Here is a 21,664-nt window from a genome sequence, read left to right as displayed (position 1 = left end):
TTTGCTCAGGTAGGTCTCTGTGTGGATTTCTTTTTGTTTGTTCTTCTTGGGCTGGGCAGTGCTTCCCGAGTCTCTAGCATAATGTCTTCCTTCAGTATTAGAAAGTTATGATACATTACCTTTCAAATACTGCCTCTGCGATATTTAAGACTCCCTCTTTTTCTAGGATATTACATACTTACATGTTGGACTTTAAACCAAATCTCTTTTATCCCTTTTATTCTCTACCATGTTCCCGTTCTTTGGCTTCTTCATGTTTCCTTTTGTCCACAGTACCTTCCTTCACAACAGCCAAAAGGTATCCATCAATGGATGGATGGATAAACAAGATGTGATATACACCCGATGGAATATCACTCAGCAATTAAAAAAGGAAGACTATTCTGACACCTGCTAGAACATGGATGAACCTTGAAGTAATTGTGCTCAGTGGAATCAGCCAGACACAAAAGGATGAATCCTGTATGCTTCCAATTCAATGAGGAACTTTCCTGAAGCAGTCAAATTCATAGACACAGAAATTAGAACAGTGGGTGTGAGGGGTTGGGGGGGTAATGGGCAGTCGGTGTTTAATGGGGACAGAGTTTCAGTTTTTCAGGATGACAAGAATTCTGGAGATGGCTGCATAACAATGGGAATGTACTTCCCAATACTGAATTGTATGCTTAAAAATGATTAGGGTGCTAAATTATAAGTTCTGTATATTTTACCAAAATTCATATTTAAAAGAACATTGGAGTTACTAGTCCTTCCTTCTGGAATCATTTTACTCAGATAACTGCATGACTTTCTCTTTCCTCTCTTTGGATCTCTGCTTAAATGCTCTTCCACCACTCCCCGCCTGACTTCCTGTGTTGTTTCCATGTGCATCAATACTTGCAATTTTCTCCATTGAGGGTTTATTTATTTCCTGTTTCCCCTCATGGAAACAGAAGCTCTGGGAATCATACATGTGTGGGTCACTGCTTTCTCTGCTACAGACCAACAACAATGGTTCTTCACTTGGTCTGGGCTCAACAGGGACCCACTGATTGCACACCAAACACTTGCTATGAGCACCTGTGAAAATACACTTTTTGGGGGGACAGCATACATGGGGGTTCATCAAGACTTTATATGAAAAGTGAAATGATATGTAGAAAATCAAGATGTCTTTTAGATGTTTACTTTTTTCTGTTCTTGGCATGTAGTGAGGCCAGTAACTTAATGGATTTGGCTAAGGGTTATGTGGTGTCAGCCTTTCAGGAAGAGTAGACAGGTGTCTGTTTAATATTTTACCCATGATTATGTAGATAAGAAAATGCAAAAGGCAAACAGAAGAGACCTAGGCTCCTAGAGATAATCCTAGAAAAGATAAGAATATTGAATTGATTGCCAGAGTCTTGACGGATATCCAAAGAAATGCGAGAATTAGAAAGCAAAGGACATGGCAGGTGGGCAAGGTGTGGGGTGTGCCTTGTGTATTTGAGGAGTCATCTCAGATGTCTAAAACAGTTTGGTTTTATAGGAGAGGAAAAGAAAAGGGAGATCTAGAGTCCTTTGAATATTAATAATTGAGCCTCTGCTGTACTTTAGTGTGCACTGAGTGAATATACCTAGGTAATTTATATAATTAGGACCCAAATGGCACATTGATGAATGGAAGTGAAGTGTATTTCAAGGGAACCACAGAGGACAACGTTCAATTAAATATTAAACTCAATCCCCATGTTGACTCATCACAGAGCAGTATCCATCTCATAATGTTCAAACTGGATGAGGTTGGACAGAACATTATCAGATACAGAAATGATAGCCCTCTTTTTCATGCAAGAGGCAACCAATATGGGATAACCCACAGAGGGGAATACAAAACACAGAAAAGTAACAATGGCTCCAAAAGCCCAGAGAGAGACAAATGAAAGAATCCAATTCAATGACCCAAACTGGTCACTTTTAGACCTTAAAAGGAAGCAAAAGGTGAGTTGAAGAAGCAGGAGTCCTGAGATAACTTTCATCAAAAGGTGACAAAATGTCAAAGCCCAAATGAGAGACAATTACTCCGAAGAAATGACTGTCTTAAACGGAGTCTTCTGAGTCCATGTTATAGGCAATTAATTACATTCTTCGGGCAGGGAAGTCCCTCATCGGTTGTCTTTGTTGCCTTTTGTGAGAGAACAGAAAGTATCTTTAGAATCAGTGAAAAATAACTTGTGAAATCAACATAGAACAGAATCTCCTGTGCCCAAAAGCATAACCAGATCTCTGGAGGAAGGAAGACCTCCCAAGAATGTGAAGAACACATGGTCACTCCAAAAAACTAAGTCAATAATTTTAACCTGTCACCGTTTTCAATGTCAATAAAAAAAATGTGAGGGAAACTAAAAAACAAGGAAAATCCATTGTTTATCTTGTCCTTTATTTGGCTGAAGGTGCTTAGTCGTTTGTAGGAATGATCTCCTGACACCTTCGAAGCAGCTGGTGTGAGAACTGGAGCTCTCATGCCCGACTGAGTTCTCAGCCTCAGAGAAAAGAGCATCTTCCACCAGTTCACTGGGCTCAGGCAGAGGTGGAAGGACTTGGCAAGGAACTTAGCTATGTGGCCCAAGTCAAAGTTGATCTCAAATCCCGAGTGCTGTATGAGTCTGCCATGCTGCTGTAGAAACAATCAATCTATCATACTGGGTGGCTTAGAGCAACAGAGATGTATTACCTCAGAGATGCAGAGGCCAGAAGTGTGAGATGGGGTGTGGACAGGGCTGTGGTCTCCGTGAAGGCTCTAGGGGAGGGTCGGCTGTATCTCTGTCTTCTTGCTGGTGGAAGGTTGCTGCTTTGTGGCAGCATGACCCCATGTGCTGCAAGTACACATGCATCCAAATTTCCCCATTTGGAAGGCCACCAGCCATATTGGATTAGGGGCCTTCCCTAGTCCACCATGACCTGCTCTGAACTAACTGCATGTTCACAATGACCCTATTTCCAAAGTATATCCCATCCTGGGGTTCTGGCAGGTAGGACATCAACACATGAGTTTGGAGGGGGACACAAGTCAGCCTTTCATGAGGGATTAGTGCCACAGACTGGGTTTTAGACCATATTAACCCTGGTCTTATCATATTTAAAAAGATACTCATTTATTCTGGACCTTCCAGTCTTTCTGTTCTTATCCCACAGCCCACTTATTCTATTCCATCATTGACCAAATGTGAGCAAGAGGATTGCAAGATGCCTGTTTCCTTGTTGTTTCATTTTATGAGCCTGTGAGGATGAGTGGCAAGTTCATTTAATGTTGAACAAACTGACAGTGGTAACAGCTTCCTAAAAGATTCTTATTTTATAGCCTGATTCACTGTTTTCTTCAAAGATATTAATAACAATTTAAGACCTGTCTTCTCTGAGCTAAACACTCTCTTATGAGCTTTCCATAGGTACATAATTATCTGATATTCATAATAAGCTCAGAGGGACACACTCAGGACCCTGTATAGCTTTGTCTGTGAAGAACTTCTAAAATGGTGTCACCCCCAGCTTGCTCACTCCCTTCAGAGACTGGGAAAGAGGAAGACCAGAGTTCTCCACACTTGCACCTTGGCATTTGCATTTATGAGTTGGCTTGTGTCAAAGCCCACACATAGACCTTTCCAACTTTCCACAAGGAATAGGGAACAGTTGTGCTGGGGCAGGAAGGTGATTTCCTTGAAACCCATCTGATGAAAAGGGAAGGAGACATTTCTTTTTTCCAAGAATATGAATGAGCATCCAACGTGATATGAGATATGCTGGCTTGATCCAAACAACCCTACAGGCCAACCAAGCTTTTGAACGTCTTTTCTAGAAGTAATGCCCCGATCTCACAGATCTTTGGGATACCTCACTGCCAACCAGGATGTTTTCAGTGTTGTGCAATGATCTCTCACAAAGAATGAGGAGTAGACAAACATGGCCACATTGACAGACACACACTATAGAAAGCGGTGAAAATTCAGCATCTCATCAATGTGCAATCCACTCTGAACTTCTCCAGAGGAGGAACCAAGAAGTGCCAGAGACATGAAGATTCTACTGTTGTCTCTTGTACTGGTTCTGGTTTGTGATGCCCAGCTACCCTTAATTCATGAATTGAGACAGGTACCAGGAACTGGCTGACTTCACAAGGACGTCTTTATGTGTATGTGTATGTGTGTGTGTTGTGTGTGTGTGTGTGTGTGTGTGCCCTTTGGGGGTTTTTATACGTATATCCAAATTGATGTGCACCAAGCTTAGCCATCTACCTGGAAACTCAGAATCCCTCTGTTAATAGGCTCCTTGCACATGTCTACTGTACGTGTCTCCTATGGTCTAGTAACTGGACATCTATACATTTCTACTGTACTTATAAAAAAGAACGTGCATCAGTCAATGAGCTGTTGGGGTTGAGGTCTTGCATTTGATAAGAATGGGTATGCTATTTTAGGAATATGTCAATTTGTCGTTTTGCTGTTGACTTGGGTTTTCCCAGGAGTTTATAAATCCTGCGTTGTTCAATAAAGTTAGTTCTGCGCTGATGCAAAAGAGAAGGGAAAACCATACTGGATGATGTTGGAGAAAATAAAAAGAAATTGAATGAAGTTACTGATGGGAACTTTGCCTTTAGCTTCCAGGACAATGGAAGACGATGTATTTGGCAGCCACCAACTTTGACAAGATCAGTTAGAATAGTCCATTCAGGGGTTATATGAGACATATCGATGTGGACATAGCAAGAAGGAAAATCTTATTCAATTTTTTTTTATCAAGTAAGTAAAAATCACATAGAGCAAAAATGCCTGTCAATGCCTGACCCTCAGAGGGCATCTGAGCTCCACGTTTGCAGTGAAATATCTGCATGATATTGAAGAGTGAGACTGAGTTCTTTATAAATTGAGCACACCCTTCTTGCTTTAAGGAGATGCTTCTCATGGAGCTCCTGGGACTGTAGGGTTCCTGCTACTGGCTCTGTCATTCTCTACCCTGAAGAACTCACAAGTAGCAAATTTTAATCATCATTAAATTGTGAAATTCACCAAAGCCTTTGCTACTTCAAATATTATTTATAAAATGCTCACTGTACAATAGGCATTTTATTAAGAACTCAAAAGACGAAGGGAAGATGAGGAAACTTTTTATTTTTTATTTTTTTACGTTCACTGGTCAAAATAGAGTCCGATAACAGATCTATAAACTAGTAACAATACCATGCCTGAAATTCTATCATTAAGGTAAAGTCTAGGTGAAATGAGAGCACCAGAAAATGACCAACGATCCCATGCCAGGGGGTCTATGAAGTATCACAAGGCACAGGGCATGTGTAGGATGCTTTGGAAGGTGGACTGGGATTTTCAAACAAAGAAGGAAGAAACAGGACAAATGTTGGTGCACAGATCAATAGAAAGGGCCTTAAACCGAAGAGGAAAATTTGAGGAACTGCAGACATCTATCTCTCTGTCTCTATCTCTGTCTCTCTCAGACGCGCACACACACCCTTGAATTTTACTGCTACATCGGAGATAACTGTAGCCACATATTGACGACTTCATCTGAAAATAACAATAATTTCCACACCAACCTTTAAGTTTCAGCAGAAGAATCTGAGGATATCAAAATGAAGCAGGTGGAATTATTAAAATCAAAGAAATGTAGAGCATCCCAAAGCACCAAGTCATGCAAACAAGTCCACAGCCCGTAAGATTAAAACCTGTATTTACATTGTAGGTGGAAAATGAATTGTTAGTTTTTACTGTTTGCAGTCCTTCGAATCCAGATAGAACTGCACTGGGAACGGGTGATGGCTTAATAGTTCAAAAAGCTGGCAGTTTAAAGGAGAGAGAAACTTTGCAAGGTGAGGACATGAGGGGGATGTGAAAGAAATATTGCTAGGTTTAGAAATACCTGAGCAAACTTACTGGCTGGAGGACAGACATGAGTAAAGGGCTGAAAATAAGGAGAGTTAGGAATTGGGAAGAAATTGGAAAGGGAATAAAAGGGAGGATGATTTTTCCAATGATAAAGGGATTCAGAACATATATCAAAAATCATGCATTATAAGAAACTGGATGAAGTCTGTTTCTGAAGACCGAACTTCTAAAGCTTTAAGTGGGAATCCAAGATTCTCTCTCTCCACTTTCACACACACACACACACACACACACACACACACACACATGGATTCTGAAGAATAAAAAAACAAAAAAGATGAGCATTAAGAAAGTAAAATAAGAGGGTTATGTTTGGAGAGATGGGTTTATAAATACACAAATATAATTGATGATCTATTATAATTATATGACATGTTCGATATTTATAAAACATGTTATACAATTATAATATATAATAATATATAGCAATTATAATACATATATATGCCTGCAGTAGAGTGAGCATTCCATTAATAATACTTGAAGGCTTTCTGAAGTTAGTAATGCGATATATAATATACAATAATTATAATAATATATGTAATGTTATGTAATTATATAATCGATTATGTATCATCTACAATATGGTTGGTTATATGTCACATATACATAGAATCAAATTGCACACACATCCTATCCCAAAAGATACATAATTCATTATGTATATGATATGGTTGGCTATATGTTACATATACATGTAATCAAATTACACACACATCCTATCCCAAGAGATACACAATTGCTTATGTATAATATATAATATGGTTCGTTATTTTATATATACATATAATCAAACTACATACACATTCTATCCCAAGAGATACATAATTGATTATGTATAATCTACAATATGGTTGGTTATGTTATACATACATATAATCAAATTACACACACATCATATCCTAATAGATATACCTGTCAGTTTTCAATTTTTCTTAAAGAATTGGCGCCATATGATCTTTTGGGGTCATTTTTACAATTTTTGTGTTTGTCTGCATTTAGCTGACTTTACATGTGGCCCCTCATTTTGCAGTCAGGTTTACTGAAATGCCATGCACGTGTGATCAAAGGCATCCACGTGAAGGCATAGTTCAGTGAGTTTTCACATATGTGTGCATCTATTCACCATTGCCAGTCAAGATATAAAACATTTCCATCACCACAAAAAGTCTGCTTCTTCCCCTCTGCATTAAATGTCTGCCCATGTGGCCACACAGAGAACACCTGACACGCTTTTTCTCCCCCATTCCAGAACATCACACAGTGGAATTACGCACTCTGCTTCTCCTACTGCTTTTCTCATTCCCCTATGAGGCTTTAAACATTTATCCACATGGCTCTCCGGACAAATAGTCACTTTTTTCATTGCCGAGTTAAAGTACTTTGTGTAAGGAACAACGGGTATTATTACATTATCCAGGTACTGGATAATGTTTCCACTTTGTGGGTATTTTGAATCGCTTTGATAAGTGTGGTTCTGCACACATGCTTGTGTGGACATATATTTGCAGTTCTCCTAGGGGAGCAAGCAACTTCTGTATCGTGGTCTATGAGCATCTTCAATGACAGGAAGCTTAAATCCTTTTCTAAGTGACGGCACCTTTTGGATTATCACCAGTAATGCATCAGATATTCGATGGTAACTCATTCCTTCTAAATCTTGGTACTGACTTCGTCTGTGATTTTACCCAGTCCCGTGAACGTGAAGTGGGGTCTTGCTGTGGTTTTACGTTGCATGTCTCCAATGACTCATAGCCATGACCATGGTTTCCTGTGGCCCCTCTTTTGTGACAGATCTGTTCCATAAATTGCCCCATTTTGTTGGGTTATTTCTTCTTTCATTATTTGTGCTGTGTGTATTCTTCCTCTTTTTCCAAATGCACATTTTTGTGCATTTTGTGCATTTTACACAATTTTTTTGTCATATATACACACAGAGACACACAAACTCTTTTGTATTTCTTCTCTTTCGAATGTCGCACTATTTATAGGCACTCAAATGATGCCTCATAGAGGGTTTTGTGAGGTCGAAGGAAAGAAAATGTTAATTATGGAGCAAAGTTTGATCGTTTTCATCCATCCACTTAAGGGTATTTTATTTTTTAGGGTTGATGGAGAATGCACAGATAAATCTGTCATGGGAACAGTACGACAAAACAACGCTATCAGTGCTGATTGTAAGTATATGTGCTTTACTGATGTCTTAAGGGTGACATCTTAGGCTCAACTTCTTTCCAGAACTCTGTATCCCTGAATTCTAGTTCGATGAATGATTAGAAGAATGACTGGGCACATGTCCCCAAATTTTCCAAGCACCTTATTTTGTCGTGCACAGACTGATCAATGATAGGACATTGGTAGCCCTTTCCAATTTTGAGTATTACTCAGTGAGTGAGGAGAGCGTGTGCTTAGAACGTTTATTTCATAAGGTTCTCAAGTACACGAAAATGTTTCCAGATCATTTAAAATGACCTTAGGAACTAAATCTAATGAGTCTATCCTGAGTTTACATACAGATGTCATTTTGCTTTAATGGGATCCATTTTAAAATAATCATCTTAAAGCCTCTTACTCCATTCCATGTACAGGGGATTAACTTAAAATCCAAGGAAATCAGAGTGATTTCAAACACCAGGCCCATTTCTTCATAAGCTCAGCTTCTGTCTAAAGCAATGGGGATGTTGGTTAAGATTTAGATCCTTAAGCTCTCTCTAACGATCCTAAACAATGTTCCAAATTTTAAGTGGCCTAATGTCTAAATATCTGATTAATACTTAAATGTGTAAATCTGTGGTTATAGCCCTTGTCTGAGATAAAAAAAAAAGTAGCACAATGGGTATGTAATTAAGTGAAATATACATAAATAGGGTGAATTATATGCCTGCCATTCTGCCCTACATATAGTTGTCACTTTTATATTAGCAGCAGATTTTTTAAAATTATGATATCATTTTTCCTCACTTGTATGTGATATTTCCCTTTGCCTGAGTCATCTATCACCTTTTCTTCAATTTTCTCCACTTTTGTAGCCCCTTTTAACTAGATTTGGACATGGCAATTTAAGAAGGGAGAGAAACAGAACGAGCTGGACATACTGTAACAGGCCTTTGGGAACCAGGAGTTGTAACCTACCCAGCTCTGTTCTGGAGAAAACAAGGCACAAAACCAGCCCTCGCATATTTAATCCCACCGCTTCCATAATCTGCATTACCTTTATAAACCAACGTAGTGAGATTTTCTGCAAAGCCCTCCTTTATAACATTATCATTCTAAGAATCTGAAGAGATGCACAAAATCTTATTGAAATTGTCCCAACGTAACCCAAGACTCATGGAGTTAGTAGTAGGCCTGGGCAAGACTCAGTCACTTGTCTGGGACACGGTGAAGTTCCGTCCAGGGCTCCTTGGTTTTTCGCCATGGCAGACTAATGCTAGTTCAGTGGGACACACAAACTGGCAAAGTTTCAAATAAAATCCCGAGGAGTGGCTCAAATAAGGTGTTATGTACGTTTTGGGTGGAAGAGAGGATGCACGTTGGAAGGTTTGGTGATAATGCGAGGTCCATCAATGCTTGAATGGCAACTGGACTTCAGTCTAAAGAAAAATCAACTCCATTGCTGGGATAAGGCCAATATGAAGAGATTTTAAACTTGTATCTGATAATATGCCATATAACCCCAAGTTGTGTTGTTTGAGGCAATGTTGGTGTCACTGCAACACATTTTAGAGAACATTTTATTAAGACTGGGAGGTGTGAAATGTTTAATTGCATAAGAAGGTGGCACTAAGGAAAAGTGTTCCCTACCCTCCTTGTTCTCATTGTCATAAGCAATGTTAATGTTCACTGCACTGCCAGGACGACACAGAGACCAATACACCAATGTTATCACCAATACATTAACTACGACATGGTAAAGCCAATCTACAGTAAATTAACAAAGGTAAGGCTTTATATACATATATAAATTTTATATAAGCTTATATAAATTTTACATATATATATTTCTTCTCTCTCACAGATGAGGGGAAAAATGATTTCCAAATTGTCGATATAACCCCAAGTACTATGCTAGGCTATGATGTCAATGTGGATGAAGAAGGGAACACCACGGAAATAGTTCTATTGACTGGTATGTATTACATCCTGACAATTGTCATGGCCATATAATATTTCCACTGTCAGCATTTTCATTGAGAAGATCAGTACATATGGACATTATTAATGATTCTCCAAACAAGCCCTAAGTCTTTATGTGCATTGTGTCAAGGATCCTGGAATGATTCTAAAAAGAAAGATGTAAACAAGAGCCAGTCGAAGTGGGAGGTATTTAAAAATAATTCCCATTTATTAAAATGGAAAGTAAAAAAAATGAGTTTTATTAGAAGTAGTTTCTTAACAGGTCAACTAATTTCAAGCCTCAGCTATCTTCAGGTTGACCCCAATTCCTTCAATTTATGGCCATTTTTTCAAATACACTCTACAGCCTTGGAGCGAAAGCTTTTAAAATAAACTTTCATCACGTTTGTCCTTCCAATGCATTGTTGTTGTGAATACTGACTATTTCAACCCCTGAATAACCACACAGGGGCACTGAGATGGGTGCTGTAATCTCTGGAATACTAGGTTTCGATTTGGAAAAAGGCATTCGAGAACTAGGGAAAAAAGAAAGCTGTCTCTCATTACTACATGTGATGGGGCTGCTATCCGTCTGGAAGGTGAGAATCATGCTTGCAGTTTGGGTACGGAACCAGGCGTGCATGTCAGATATAGATTCTGAGGCATACGCAGAGATGCAGTAGATTGGATATTCTTGATGGATTGGGTCCAAGATTCATGGAGTTCCTGATGCATCCCTGGAGTCCTGCACTGCTGGAAAAGTTCATGATTATGCAACTGGACAAAGTTTAATGGCTCTTATCCACCTAAGTCAGAGAGCTGACATTCAGACAAGGTCAGTGGTAACTGTTTCAGACTTAGTGAAAGACTAGATTTCCCTATTCATGTTTCTCGTTCTGTATTCAGAAATTCCTAGGGGTTCTAATGGGCAATTTGCGTCTGTCCCCAATTCCTTCAATTTATGGCCATTTTTTCAACTGTGATTTCGAAATCACAATTATGCATTGTGATTTTCAGGCAGAGGACATCATGTTGATGAGGAAACGGTTGAAAAATTCAAGGAGTTGACTAGACAAAAGAATATTCCAGAAGAAAATATTGTAAAGGTCCTTGATCCTGGTACTGTGACTACATATATCCTTTTTCCTGAATATATCCCTCACCTGATACGTAAATATGCTATGAGGAAACAAACTGATTCATTTTGAATTTTCTCTTCCATGAATTATCTTTTATAAAATCCATTATTTAAAAGAAGAAACCATGGGGCACCTTGGTGATGGGGTTGGTTAAGCATCCAACTCTTGAATCAGCTCAGGTCATGATCTCAGGGTTGTGGGATGGAGCCCTGCATCGGACCCCACACTCGGCATGGAGTCTACTTGTCCCTCTCCCTCTGCTCCTCTCCCCACTCACCCTCGTTCAAATAAATAAAAATTTTTTTTTCAAATTAAAATTAAAAAAAGAAGACATCCTCACAAATATTGGGAAATGGTCATGATTGGTTGATCGTTTTCTCATCTTTTATATTTGTCTTGTCCCCAGACAACTGTCCCATCAATGAATAAAAACAGTGATGCCAACTCTTCCTAAATATTGTAAGTAAGAATGACCCTGTTGTGAGTTTCGCTATGTCAACTAGCCCAATAATTATGTCAGTAGAGAACTTTTTCTGTTACATGAGGTTATTGTGTTTACCCTGAGTCCTATGAGATTGCAAACAGGATGAGGTAATTCATGCCAAAAAGCAGTTTTGGTGAGAAAGCATTATCATGCAAGAATCATACCAATGATAGTTATTCAGAGAGAAGCAGGAGATGCCAGAAGTTGGCGGGGATGACCGGAAAAACAATGAGTTTTCCATTCAGGTCTGAGTTGAGGGTTGTCCTTACATGTCACTATTCCCTCTGCACTATTCCTGCACACACCAGGTGTAATTTTGTATCATTGCAATAGCCGTGTTGGAGACCCCCCAACAATGCTACATGACACATGCCTTCAAGGTACGTTCTCCCGCAGAAGGAGATTTCCTTCAAGTGTGATTTTTTGAACTTTCTAAAGTAAGATGAGCCTCAAACCATGACGCTGGTGTAGGCTAAAGTGCACCTTTTGTCACTCTTGTTGGGAAGAAATGGAGGAAAAAAGAGCAAACAGAGACATTAACTTCCAGGTTGAATATAACATCTTCAAGCCACAGACCTTTTAGAATTGGAAGAGAAGAGTGTAACTCCAACAAAGATCCTATAAAATCCTTTTTGATGGACCGTCCCCATGAACATTCGTTCTGAAATTATCAAAGTCCTGAAAGGGATCCTAATCATGAAAGGTCCCATCATATGTACGCCCATGGAAAAATTCCAGTGGGTCCTCTCGTATCGTAGGGATGGAGAGCCTGACATTCCCTGTGGGACTTGTGCACTGGATTAACTGAAAGCTCCTCCAACCCTTGACATTATACTTCCTGAGGCCCACCCCAGTCAGGCTATCATACAGTCAACTCAACTCAACCTTGTCTCCTGTTTTCTCCACCTGCAGTTGTGTCACTGAGAAGCAGGCACATCGTCTTCTGCATGCAATCAGGATCAACAGTATGAAGAAAACCTTCCTTGTTTCTGCTTGACTTCATCTTTCTCTTTTCACAAACATGCTTCCTTTTCCCATTTCATTTCTCCCCCTCACCATTCAAGTCCTGTTTGGTGTTACTGGATTTCTGAATGATTAAATAAATTGACTAAATATGTATCCTGTGCCTGTGTGTTTGTGCAGAAAGTCACTTAATTTTAAAAACACATAAATATCCACTTTAAATACAACTATCCAGGAAAGTATGGCTATAATAGGATCAGCATCCCATCAGAGACAACTTACATTAGGATTAAATGTGCCATAGATTTTCTCCCTCCAAAGCGAGGGAGAAAAACATTAGGATTAAATGTGTTATAGATGTGTCACAAAGAGAGGGAGAAAAAGGTCTAAAGCATCAGGGGAAAGAGGAAAGGCTGATGGATATTTTTACTGTAATGGGACGAGGCAGTGTGGTCAAGAAAAAAAGTCCCTAGAAGCATCTTATCCACAAGGAAAGGAGCATGTGTGCGTCTCACTGAGATTTATGCAGAGACAGTCCATGACGCCATGAGTCATAATTGAAGGGAAATGCCTACTATCACAGCAACATCACTCATGAAACTGACGGGAAGAACTGCTATTTCTTTACAATAGGATCACCAGTCATCCATTATGCTTCACAGAGCAGTAGACCTTGGGATTTCTAAGGAATGGCCATTCCCATTGTAATAGGCAGAACACATTGATCACCTATCCATGATAACCCAGGTGTTCACCACCAAAGAGGTCAGCACTCTGGATGCAGAACTTATTCCAGTGGTTGATACACAGTTCAGAGATCCAGTCGACGCCCCAGGAAAATAAAAATAAAAAATGTCGGAATTATTCTTCTTGAATAAAAGAGTGTATGCACTTGGAGTTCTGACTCTTGTCATCATAGTGTGTCTGCAAATGCTGGAGAATGAAGCAGGTGACTTCAACTTCAGTCTCGTAAGGCATGTTGAAAGGTGAACCCTGGCATAAATGAGTTTAAAAAATTGTGAAATATGACACACACACCCATATATGATTTTGTGTGTGCACGTGTGTGCATAGCTGACACTAAACATTTTGATGACAGACTATGTCCAGAAACTGACAGATTAAAATGTCATCAGAGGAATCAAGTGTCCATCATTTAGTAAAAGAAACAAATGCAATGAAATTAAGACAAAGAACAAACAGAAACCAATACAGGAATGTAAAAGCGTGTAAAAGATACACGTACATATCATGTTATAAAAATTACAGAAAACTTACAAGAATCTGCATATTTTTTGCCTAATTTCTTTCTCTCTTTCATAAATGTGTGTGACCAATGTTAATAAGGGAAGGGGGGATTGTCGCCAAGGATGCTACAGACATGAGTAGTCAAAGAAAACTATTAACAAAGTTAGGCCAGTTTAACACTTTTGATGGAATGGATACATTTCTTGAAAGATAGGTTACCAGAGTTGACACAAGATGAAAAAGAACATCTCTGTAGTCCTTTATCTGCTAAAGAAACTGAATTTGCCATCATAATACTTTCCATAAAGAAGCTGCTGGTCCAGAAGATTTCAGTAGTAAATCCTTTCAAACATGGAAATAACAAGATCACTCAACTTAAAGTTTTCAGAAAGACAAAAGGAGGACAGCTGTCCTACATTTTATGAGGTCAGCATAACCTAAATCCCCAAAGCTCACAGATATCGACAGATATATGAACATACGAGTTCATATTAAAACATTTCCCAGGGTGCCTGGGTGGTTCAGTCGTTAAGCGTCCAACTCTTGATTTTGGTCATGATCTCAGGGCCGTGAGATGGAGCCCCACGTTGGGCTTCTGCACTCAGCCAGGAGTCTGCTTGAGCTTTGCTCTCTCCCTCTGCTCCTCCCCACCCTTCTCTCCAAATAAATCAATCAACCTTTAAAAAAACATATTTCCCATCCCAACTTGTACCTTTATGCCCCCTGGCCAGCACTGGATAGTCTCAAGAGATGGGTATAAATTCTGTATTGCACATACATATGCATCATCATGAACACACAAACATACTAATATATTGGAGTGCAGTCTTTGTTTCACACAAACAAAACATGAGAAAATATAAAGAGTATCATACTTCTGTTTTTTTTTTTTCAGGGAGTAGTATTTTTAGAAGTTTATCCATATGTTGATTCATTGAGATCTAACTTATTATTTTTAATTTCTTACATTTTCCGTTTTGAATGTGTCATAGCCACCAGACTGTTAAATTTATTTTTAAATGTTTCAACATTACAAACAACAAAGCAGTGAACAATTTTTATATGTGTCAATAATTTTAAAACTTTCTATTAATGGGAATGCCTTACCAAAGTGAGTGCACATTTAGAATTCTGAGGCATACAACCAAGTTAACCTCTCAAAACACCTTTGCATTTTCTGTTGTCAGTTCCCAGCATGTTCTTCCCACAGAGAAACATTTAACTTACTCTTCCAACTACCGTCAGAGCTTTGCTGAAAACCCTTCCCTAGGGAACAGTGTCTCCTTCCAAAAGAAGACCCCAGCACACTCCATGTGGCTACCTGGCTTTATTTTTCATCCTAGAACTTAGGAACAGTTCGGCAATTACTGCTTTAGTTTATTAGTGTTCTCTCACCTTTCACAGGATAACTCACTGGGATCATGAGTAGAGTCTGATTCCTACTGAATTTTGAGGTTTGGGCGGTTGTTGGCACATCATATACACTAACCAATATTTACTGAACACAAACACTGGACAGGAGGAATCTTACAGAAGACACATTCTTTATAATGCAAACTTGGGTAAAAGTTTACAGTACAGGGGAGCCTACGTGGCTCAGTCAGTTAAGCCTCTGTCTATTGGTTTTGGCTCAGGTTGTGATCTCTGGATCATGGGACTGAGCCCTGCATCTGGCTCCGCACTCAGCACAGAGTCTGCTTGTCCCTCTCCCTCTGCTCCTCTTCCTGCTCACTCATTCTCTCTCTCTCTCAAATATAAGTAAAATCTTAAAAAAAAAGTTTACAGTGTATTGGACTATACTATATTTTCCAATATGTTCCTGTAGGGTAACAAAATAATCAAGTCAGTTTATAGATAACTAACAACTAACTCTTCTTCTGTGACTGAGTGCATACAACTGGAGAAGAGCTAGTGTATGATTCACTGTTGCTGCCACTTGCTTCTGCTTTGATTATGGCAATAAGTAATAATCACCAATAACTCAGGCAGGGGGGAGGGTGAATAAAAGCAATTTCTGTCTAGCTGACACTAAACATTTTGATGACAGACTATGTCCAGAAACCGACAGATTAAAATGTCATCAGAGGAATCAAGTATCCATCATTTAGTAAAAGAAAGAAACGCAATGAAATTAAGACAAAGAACAAACAGAAACCAATACAGGAATGTAAAAGCAAAGATAAACAGCGGAGAGAGACATGGGGATCTTTCTTTCTGAAAGCTGTCCTCTCTGAAATTTATGGGATATCATTCTAGTCCTGTCTGTGTCTATTTGCATACTTAAAGTTTCCAGAAGCTTACAGAAGGATTAGGAGGGTCTTGGAATATGTCACATTTTTTTTAAGTTTATTTAAGTAATAGAGGCATTGCTGTTCTCTGTTAAACTGTTGCTAAGTGGGGACTTTCCTAGATAGCAGTTTGTAAGTCTTTCTTCCTTCTGCACATTCCCGTGTGTCTTACTGAACCCAGTGTGACTATCTTTCTCTTTCTCTGTATGTCTCAGGTACAACCAGTCACAGAGCAGAGGATGCCATGTGACTCCTACTTCCTTCTAGACATGGCTTCTAGACCATTGCTTCATTGTCCAACTGACTGTGTGGATAACAGACCCTTCTATTAAAGCCATACTCCAGTGAGCTTAATAGAAGGGCTTCTGGACATGGCTCTGGATTCTAGGTTCTTTTTTTTTTTTTAATAATTTTTTATTGTTATGTTAATCTCCATACATTACATCATTAGTTTTTGATGTAGTGTTCCATGATTCATTGTTTGTGCATAACACCCAGTGCTCCACGCAGAATGTGCCCTCTTTAATACCCATCACCAGGCTAACCCATCCCCCCACCCCCTCCCCTCTAGAACCCTCAGTTTGTTTTTCAGAGTCCATCCTCTCTCGTGGTTCGTCTCCCCCTCCGACTTACTCCCCTTCATTCTTCCCCTCCTGCTATCTTCTTCTTCTTTTTTTTTCTTAACATATATTGCATTACTTGTTTCAGAGGTACAGATCCGTGGTTCATCAGTCTTGTACAATTCACAGTACTCACCATAGCACATACCCTCCCCATTGTCTATCACCAGCCACCCCATCCCTCCCACCCCCAACACTCCAGCAACCCTCAGTTTGTTTCCTGAGATTAAGAATTCCTCATATCAGTGAGGTCATATGATACATGTCTTTCTATGATTGACTTATTTCACTCAGCATAACACCCTCCAGTTCCATCCACGTCGTTGCAAAAGGCAAGATCTCATTCCTTTTGACGGCTGCATAATATTCCATTGTGTATATATACCACCTCTTCTTTATCCATTCATCTGTCGATGGACGTCTTGGCTCTTTCCACAGTTTGGCTATTGTGGACACTGCTGCTATAAACACTGGGGTGCACTTACCCCTTCGGGTCCCTACATTTGTATCTTTGGGGTAAATACCCAGTAGTGCAATTGCTGGATCGTACGGTAGCTCTATTTTCAACTGTTTGAGGAACCTCCATACTGTTTTCCAGAAGGGTTGCACCTACTTGCATTCCCACCAACAACGTAGGAGGGTTCCCCTTTCTCCACATCCCCGCCAACATCTGTCGTTCCCTGACTTGTTAATTTTAGCCATTCTGACGGGTGTGAGGTGGTATCTCATTGAGCTTTTGATTTGGATTTCCCTGATGCCGAGCGATGTTGAGCACTTTTTCATGTGTCTGTTGGCCATTTGGATGTCTTCTTTGGAGAAATGTCTGTTCATGTCTTCTGCCCATTTCTTGATTGGATTATTTGTTCTTTGGGTGTTGAGTTTGATAAGTTCTTTATAGATTTTGGATACTAGCCCTTTATCTGATATGTCATTTGCAAATATTTTCTCCCATTCTGTCAGTTGTCTTTTGGTTTTGTGGACTGTTTCCTTTGCTGTGCAAAAGCTTTTTATCTTGATGAAATCCCAATAGTTCATTTTTGCCCTGGCTTCCCGTGCCTTTGGCGATGTTTCTAGGAAGAAGTTGCTGCGGCTGAGGTCGAAGAGGTTGCTACCTGTGTTCTCCTTTAGGATTTGGATGGACTCCTGTCTCACGTTTAGGTCTTTCAACCATTTGGAGTCTATTTTGGTGTGTGGTGTAAGGAAATGGTCCAGTTTCATTCTTCTGCATGTGGCTGTCCAATTTTCCCAACACCATTTGTTGAAGAGACTGTCTTTTTTCCATTGGACATTCTTTCCTGCTTTGTCAAAGATGAGTTGACCATAGAGTTGAGGGTCCATTTCTGGGCTCTCGATTCTGTTCCATTGATCTATGTGTCTGTTTTTGTGCCAGTACCATACTGTCTTGATGATGACAGCTTTGTAATAGAGCTGGAAGTCCGGAATTGTGATGCCGCCAGCTTTGCTTTTCTTTTTCAGTATTCCTCTGGCTATTCGGGGTCTCTTCTGGTTCCATACAAATTTTAGGATTATTTGTTCCATTTCTTTGAAAAAAGTGGATGGTATTTTGGTGGGGATTGCATTGAATGTGTAGATTGCTCTAGGTAGTACTGACATCTTCACAATGTTGGTTCTTCCAATCCATGAGCATGGAATATTTTTCCATTTCTTTGTGTCTTCTTCAATTTCTTTCATGAGTATTTTATAGTTTTCTGAGTACAGATCCTTTGCCTCTCTGGTTAAATTTATTCCTAGGTATCTTATGGTTTTGGGTGCAATTGTAAATGGGATAGACTCCTTGATTTGTCTCTCTTCTGTCTTGTTGTTGGTGTATAGGAATGCCACTGATTTCTGTGCATTGATTTTATATCCTGCTACTTTACTGAATTCCTGTATGAGTTCTAGCAGTTTTGGGGTGGAGTCTTTTGGGTTTTCCACATACAGTATCATATCATCTGCAAAGAGTGAGAGTTTGACTTCCTTCTTGCCGATTTGGACGCCTTTGATTTCTTTTTGTTGTCTGATTGCTGTGGCTACGACACCTAATACTATGTTGAATAGCAGTGGTGAGAGTGGACATCCCTGCCACGTTCCTGACCTTAGGGGAAAAGCTCTCAGCTTTTCCCCATTGAGAATGATATTCGCTGTAGGTTTTTCATAGATGGCTTTTATGATATTGAGGTATGTACCCTCTATCCCTATACTCTGAAGAGTTTTGATCAAGAAAGGATGCTGTACTTTGTCAAATGCTTTTTCTGCATCTATTGAGAGGATCATATGATTCTTGTTCTTTCTTTTGTTAATGTATTGTATCATGTTGATTGATTTGTGGATGTTGAACCAGCCTTGCAGCCCAAGGATAAATCCCACTTGGTCATGGTGAATAATCCTTTTAATGTACTGTTGGATCCTATTGGCTAGTATTTTGGTGAGAATTTTTGCATCCATGTTCATCAAGGATATTGGTCTGTAATTCTCCTTTTTGATGGGGTCTTTGTCTGGTTTGGGGATCAAGGTAATGGTGGCCTCATAAAATGAGTTTGGAAGTTTTCCTTCCATTTCTATTTTTTGGAACAGTTTCAGGAGCATAGGTATTAATTCTTCTTTGAATGTCTGATAGAATTCCCCTGGGAAGCCATCTGGCCCTGGGCTTTTGTTTGTTGGGAGATTTTTGATGAGGGCTTCAATTTCCTAGTGGTTCTAGGTCTGTTCAGGTTTTCTATTTCTTCCTGGTTCAGTTTGGTAGTTGATACATCTCTAGGAATGCACCCATTTCTTCCAGGTTCTCTAATTTGCTGGCATAGAGTTGCTCATAATATGTTCTTATAATTGTTTGTATTTCTTTGGTGTTGGTTGTGATCTCTCCTCTTTCATTCATGATTTTGTTGATTTGGGTCATTTCTCTTTTCTTTTTGATCAGTCTGGCCAGGGGTTTATCAATCTTGTTAATTCTTTCAAAGAACCAGCTCCTAGTTTCATTGATCTGTTCTACTGTTCTTTTGGTTTCTAGTTCATTGATTTCTGCTCTGATCTTTATGATTTCTCTTCTCCTGCTGGGTTTAGGCTTTATTTGCTGTTCTTTCTCCAGCTCCTTTAGGTGTAGGGTTAGGTTGTGTATTTGAGACCTTTCTTGTTTCTTGAGAAAGGCTTGTATTGCTATATACTTTCCTCTCAGGACTGCCTTTGCTGTATCCCAAAGATTTTGGACAGTTGTGTTTTCATTTTCATTGGTTTCCATGAATTTTTTTAATTCTTCTTTAATTTCCTGGTTGACCCATTCATTCTTTAGTAGGATGCTCTTTAGCCTCCATGTATTTGAGTTCTTTCCGACTTTCCTCTTGTGATTGAGTTCTAGTTTCAAAGCATTGTGGTCTGAAAATATGCAGGGAATGATCCCAATCTTTTGGTACCAGTTGAGACCTGATTTGTGACCTAGGATGTGATCAATTCTGGAGAATGTTCCATGGGCACTAGAGAAGAATGTGTATTCTGTTGCTTTGGGATGGAATGTTCTGAATATGTCTGTAAAGTCCATTTGGTCCAGTGTTTCATTTAAAGTCTTTATTTCCTTGTTGATCTTTTGCTTAGATGATCATTCCATTTCAGTCAGGGGGGTGTTAAAGTCCCCCACTATTATTGTATTGTTGTCAGTGTGTTTCTTTGCTTTTGTTATTAATTGCCTTATATAATTGGCTACTCCCACGTTAGGGGCATAGATATTTACAATTGTTAGATCTTCTTGTTGGATAGACCCTTTAAGTAGGATATAGTGTCCTTCTTCATCTCTTATTACAGTCTTTGTTTTAAAATCTAGTTTGTCTGATATAAAGATTGCCACCCAAGCTTTCTTTTGGTGTCCATTAGCATGGTAAATGGTTTTCCACCCCCTCACTTTCAATCTGGGGATGCTTTGGGTCTAAAATGAGTCTCTTGCAGACAGCATATAGATGGGTCTTGTTTTTTAATCCAATCTGATAGCCTGTGTCTTTTGATTGGGGCATTGAGCCCATTTACATTCAGGGTAACTATTGAAATGTATGAATTTAGTGCCATTGTATTGCCTGTAAGGTGACTGTGACTGTATATTGTCTGTGTCCCTTTCTGATCTATGCTGCTTGGATTCTAGGTTCTTAACAGATACTTTGGTATTTCTGTTCAACAAGAAATGCTCCTCTTCTATACAGCAGTATGACCCAAATCTATCCAAACAAAGACAAATCCCCGGCGACACACACAAACTCATTCGTTAACCAATTGTAGGCACTGAGGATGCAGCCAACACCAAATTCCAAAGACTAAGACATGGTGACATTTACTCCTTAGTGAAGGCAGACTGCCTGTAAGAAGAAAAAGGGTACCTTCACCGTTACTTGCTGGGTTATAAGGTGTGAGTGTGTAAGAGGGCTCTGTTCTTATCCATCATTCTCTTACCCACGTTTTGAGTAATATTAATGAAAGACAGTTGGTATCTAAATGTCATCCTTTAAGATGAAACTAAGAGGATTAACCAACCTGTTGCAATAATCTTTTACAATAACTTGCCATTTAATTTCTTGTGGACTGGCAGTTAGAATGAGCTTCCTAAGCTGGGGTGATCTTAGGCTGCATTCCCAGGGAACATGTGTTGGTAGGATCCAGTAAAACACAAACCAACCGGGAATGTTAGAGACGCAAAACAGCTACAGAGGATAGCAATGGGTGGAACGCGACTTTAGCCGGGATCATTATCCAAATCAGGAAGGCACCAGAGAAAGTATGCCAGGATGTTATGAGACGTGAAAACTGTCTATTTCAAAGCTTTCATAACAGGAGGTTACAGAGAACACTAGACAGAGGAATATGTGAAAGAAAGCAAGAAATAAAAATAAAGATCCTGGGACCAAAAAGAGAAGGGGAC

The 21,664-nt window shown here is 39.4% G+C and overlaps 1 protein-coding gene across 1 annotated transcript in view; it reads left to right on the top strand.

Moving 5' to 3' along the window:
- Nucleotides 1-4,029: 4,029 nt before the first annotated feature.
- Nucleotides 4,030-21,664, top strand: part of LOC112812646 (odorant-binding protein-like) — a 48,724-nt gene continuing 31,089 nt past the window's right edge. The window contains 6 exon segments of the mRNA XM_073902089.1: nucleotides 4,030-4,107; nucleotides 4,613-4,754; nucleotides 7,482-7,551; nucleotides 8,019-8,089; nucleotides 9,931-10,041; nucleotides 11,046-11,147. Coding sequence (XP_073758190.1) covers nucleotides 4,030-4,107; nucleotides 4,613-4,754; nucleotides 7,482-7,551; nucleotides 8,019-8,089; nucleotides 9,931-10,041; nucleotides 11,046-11,147 — 574 coding nt within the window.

The sequence above is a fragment of the Callorhinus ursinus genome, unplaced genomic scaffold, assembly GCF_003265705.2.
Source record: "Callorhinus ursinus isolate GAN/ISIS: 27379988/994484 unplaced genomic scaffold, GSC_fseal_2.0 scaffold16, whole genome shotgun sequence".
NCBI lineage: Eukaryota > Metazoa > Chordata > Mammalia > Carnivora > Otariidae > Callorhinus > Callorhinus ursinus.
This window is presented reverse-complemented; position numbering and strand designations above follow the sequence as displayed.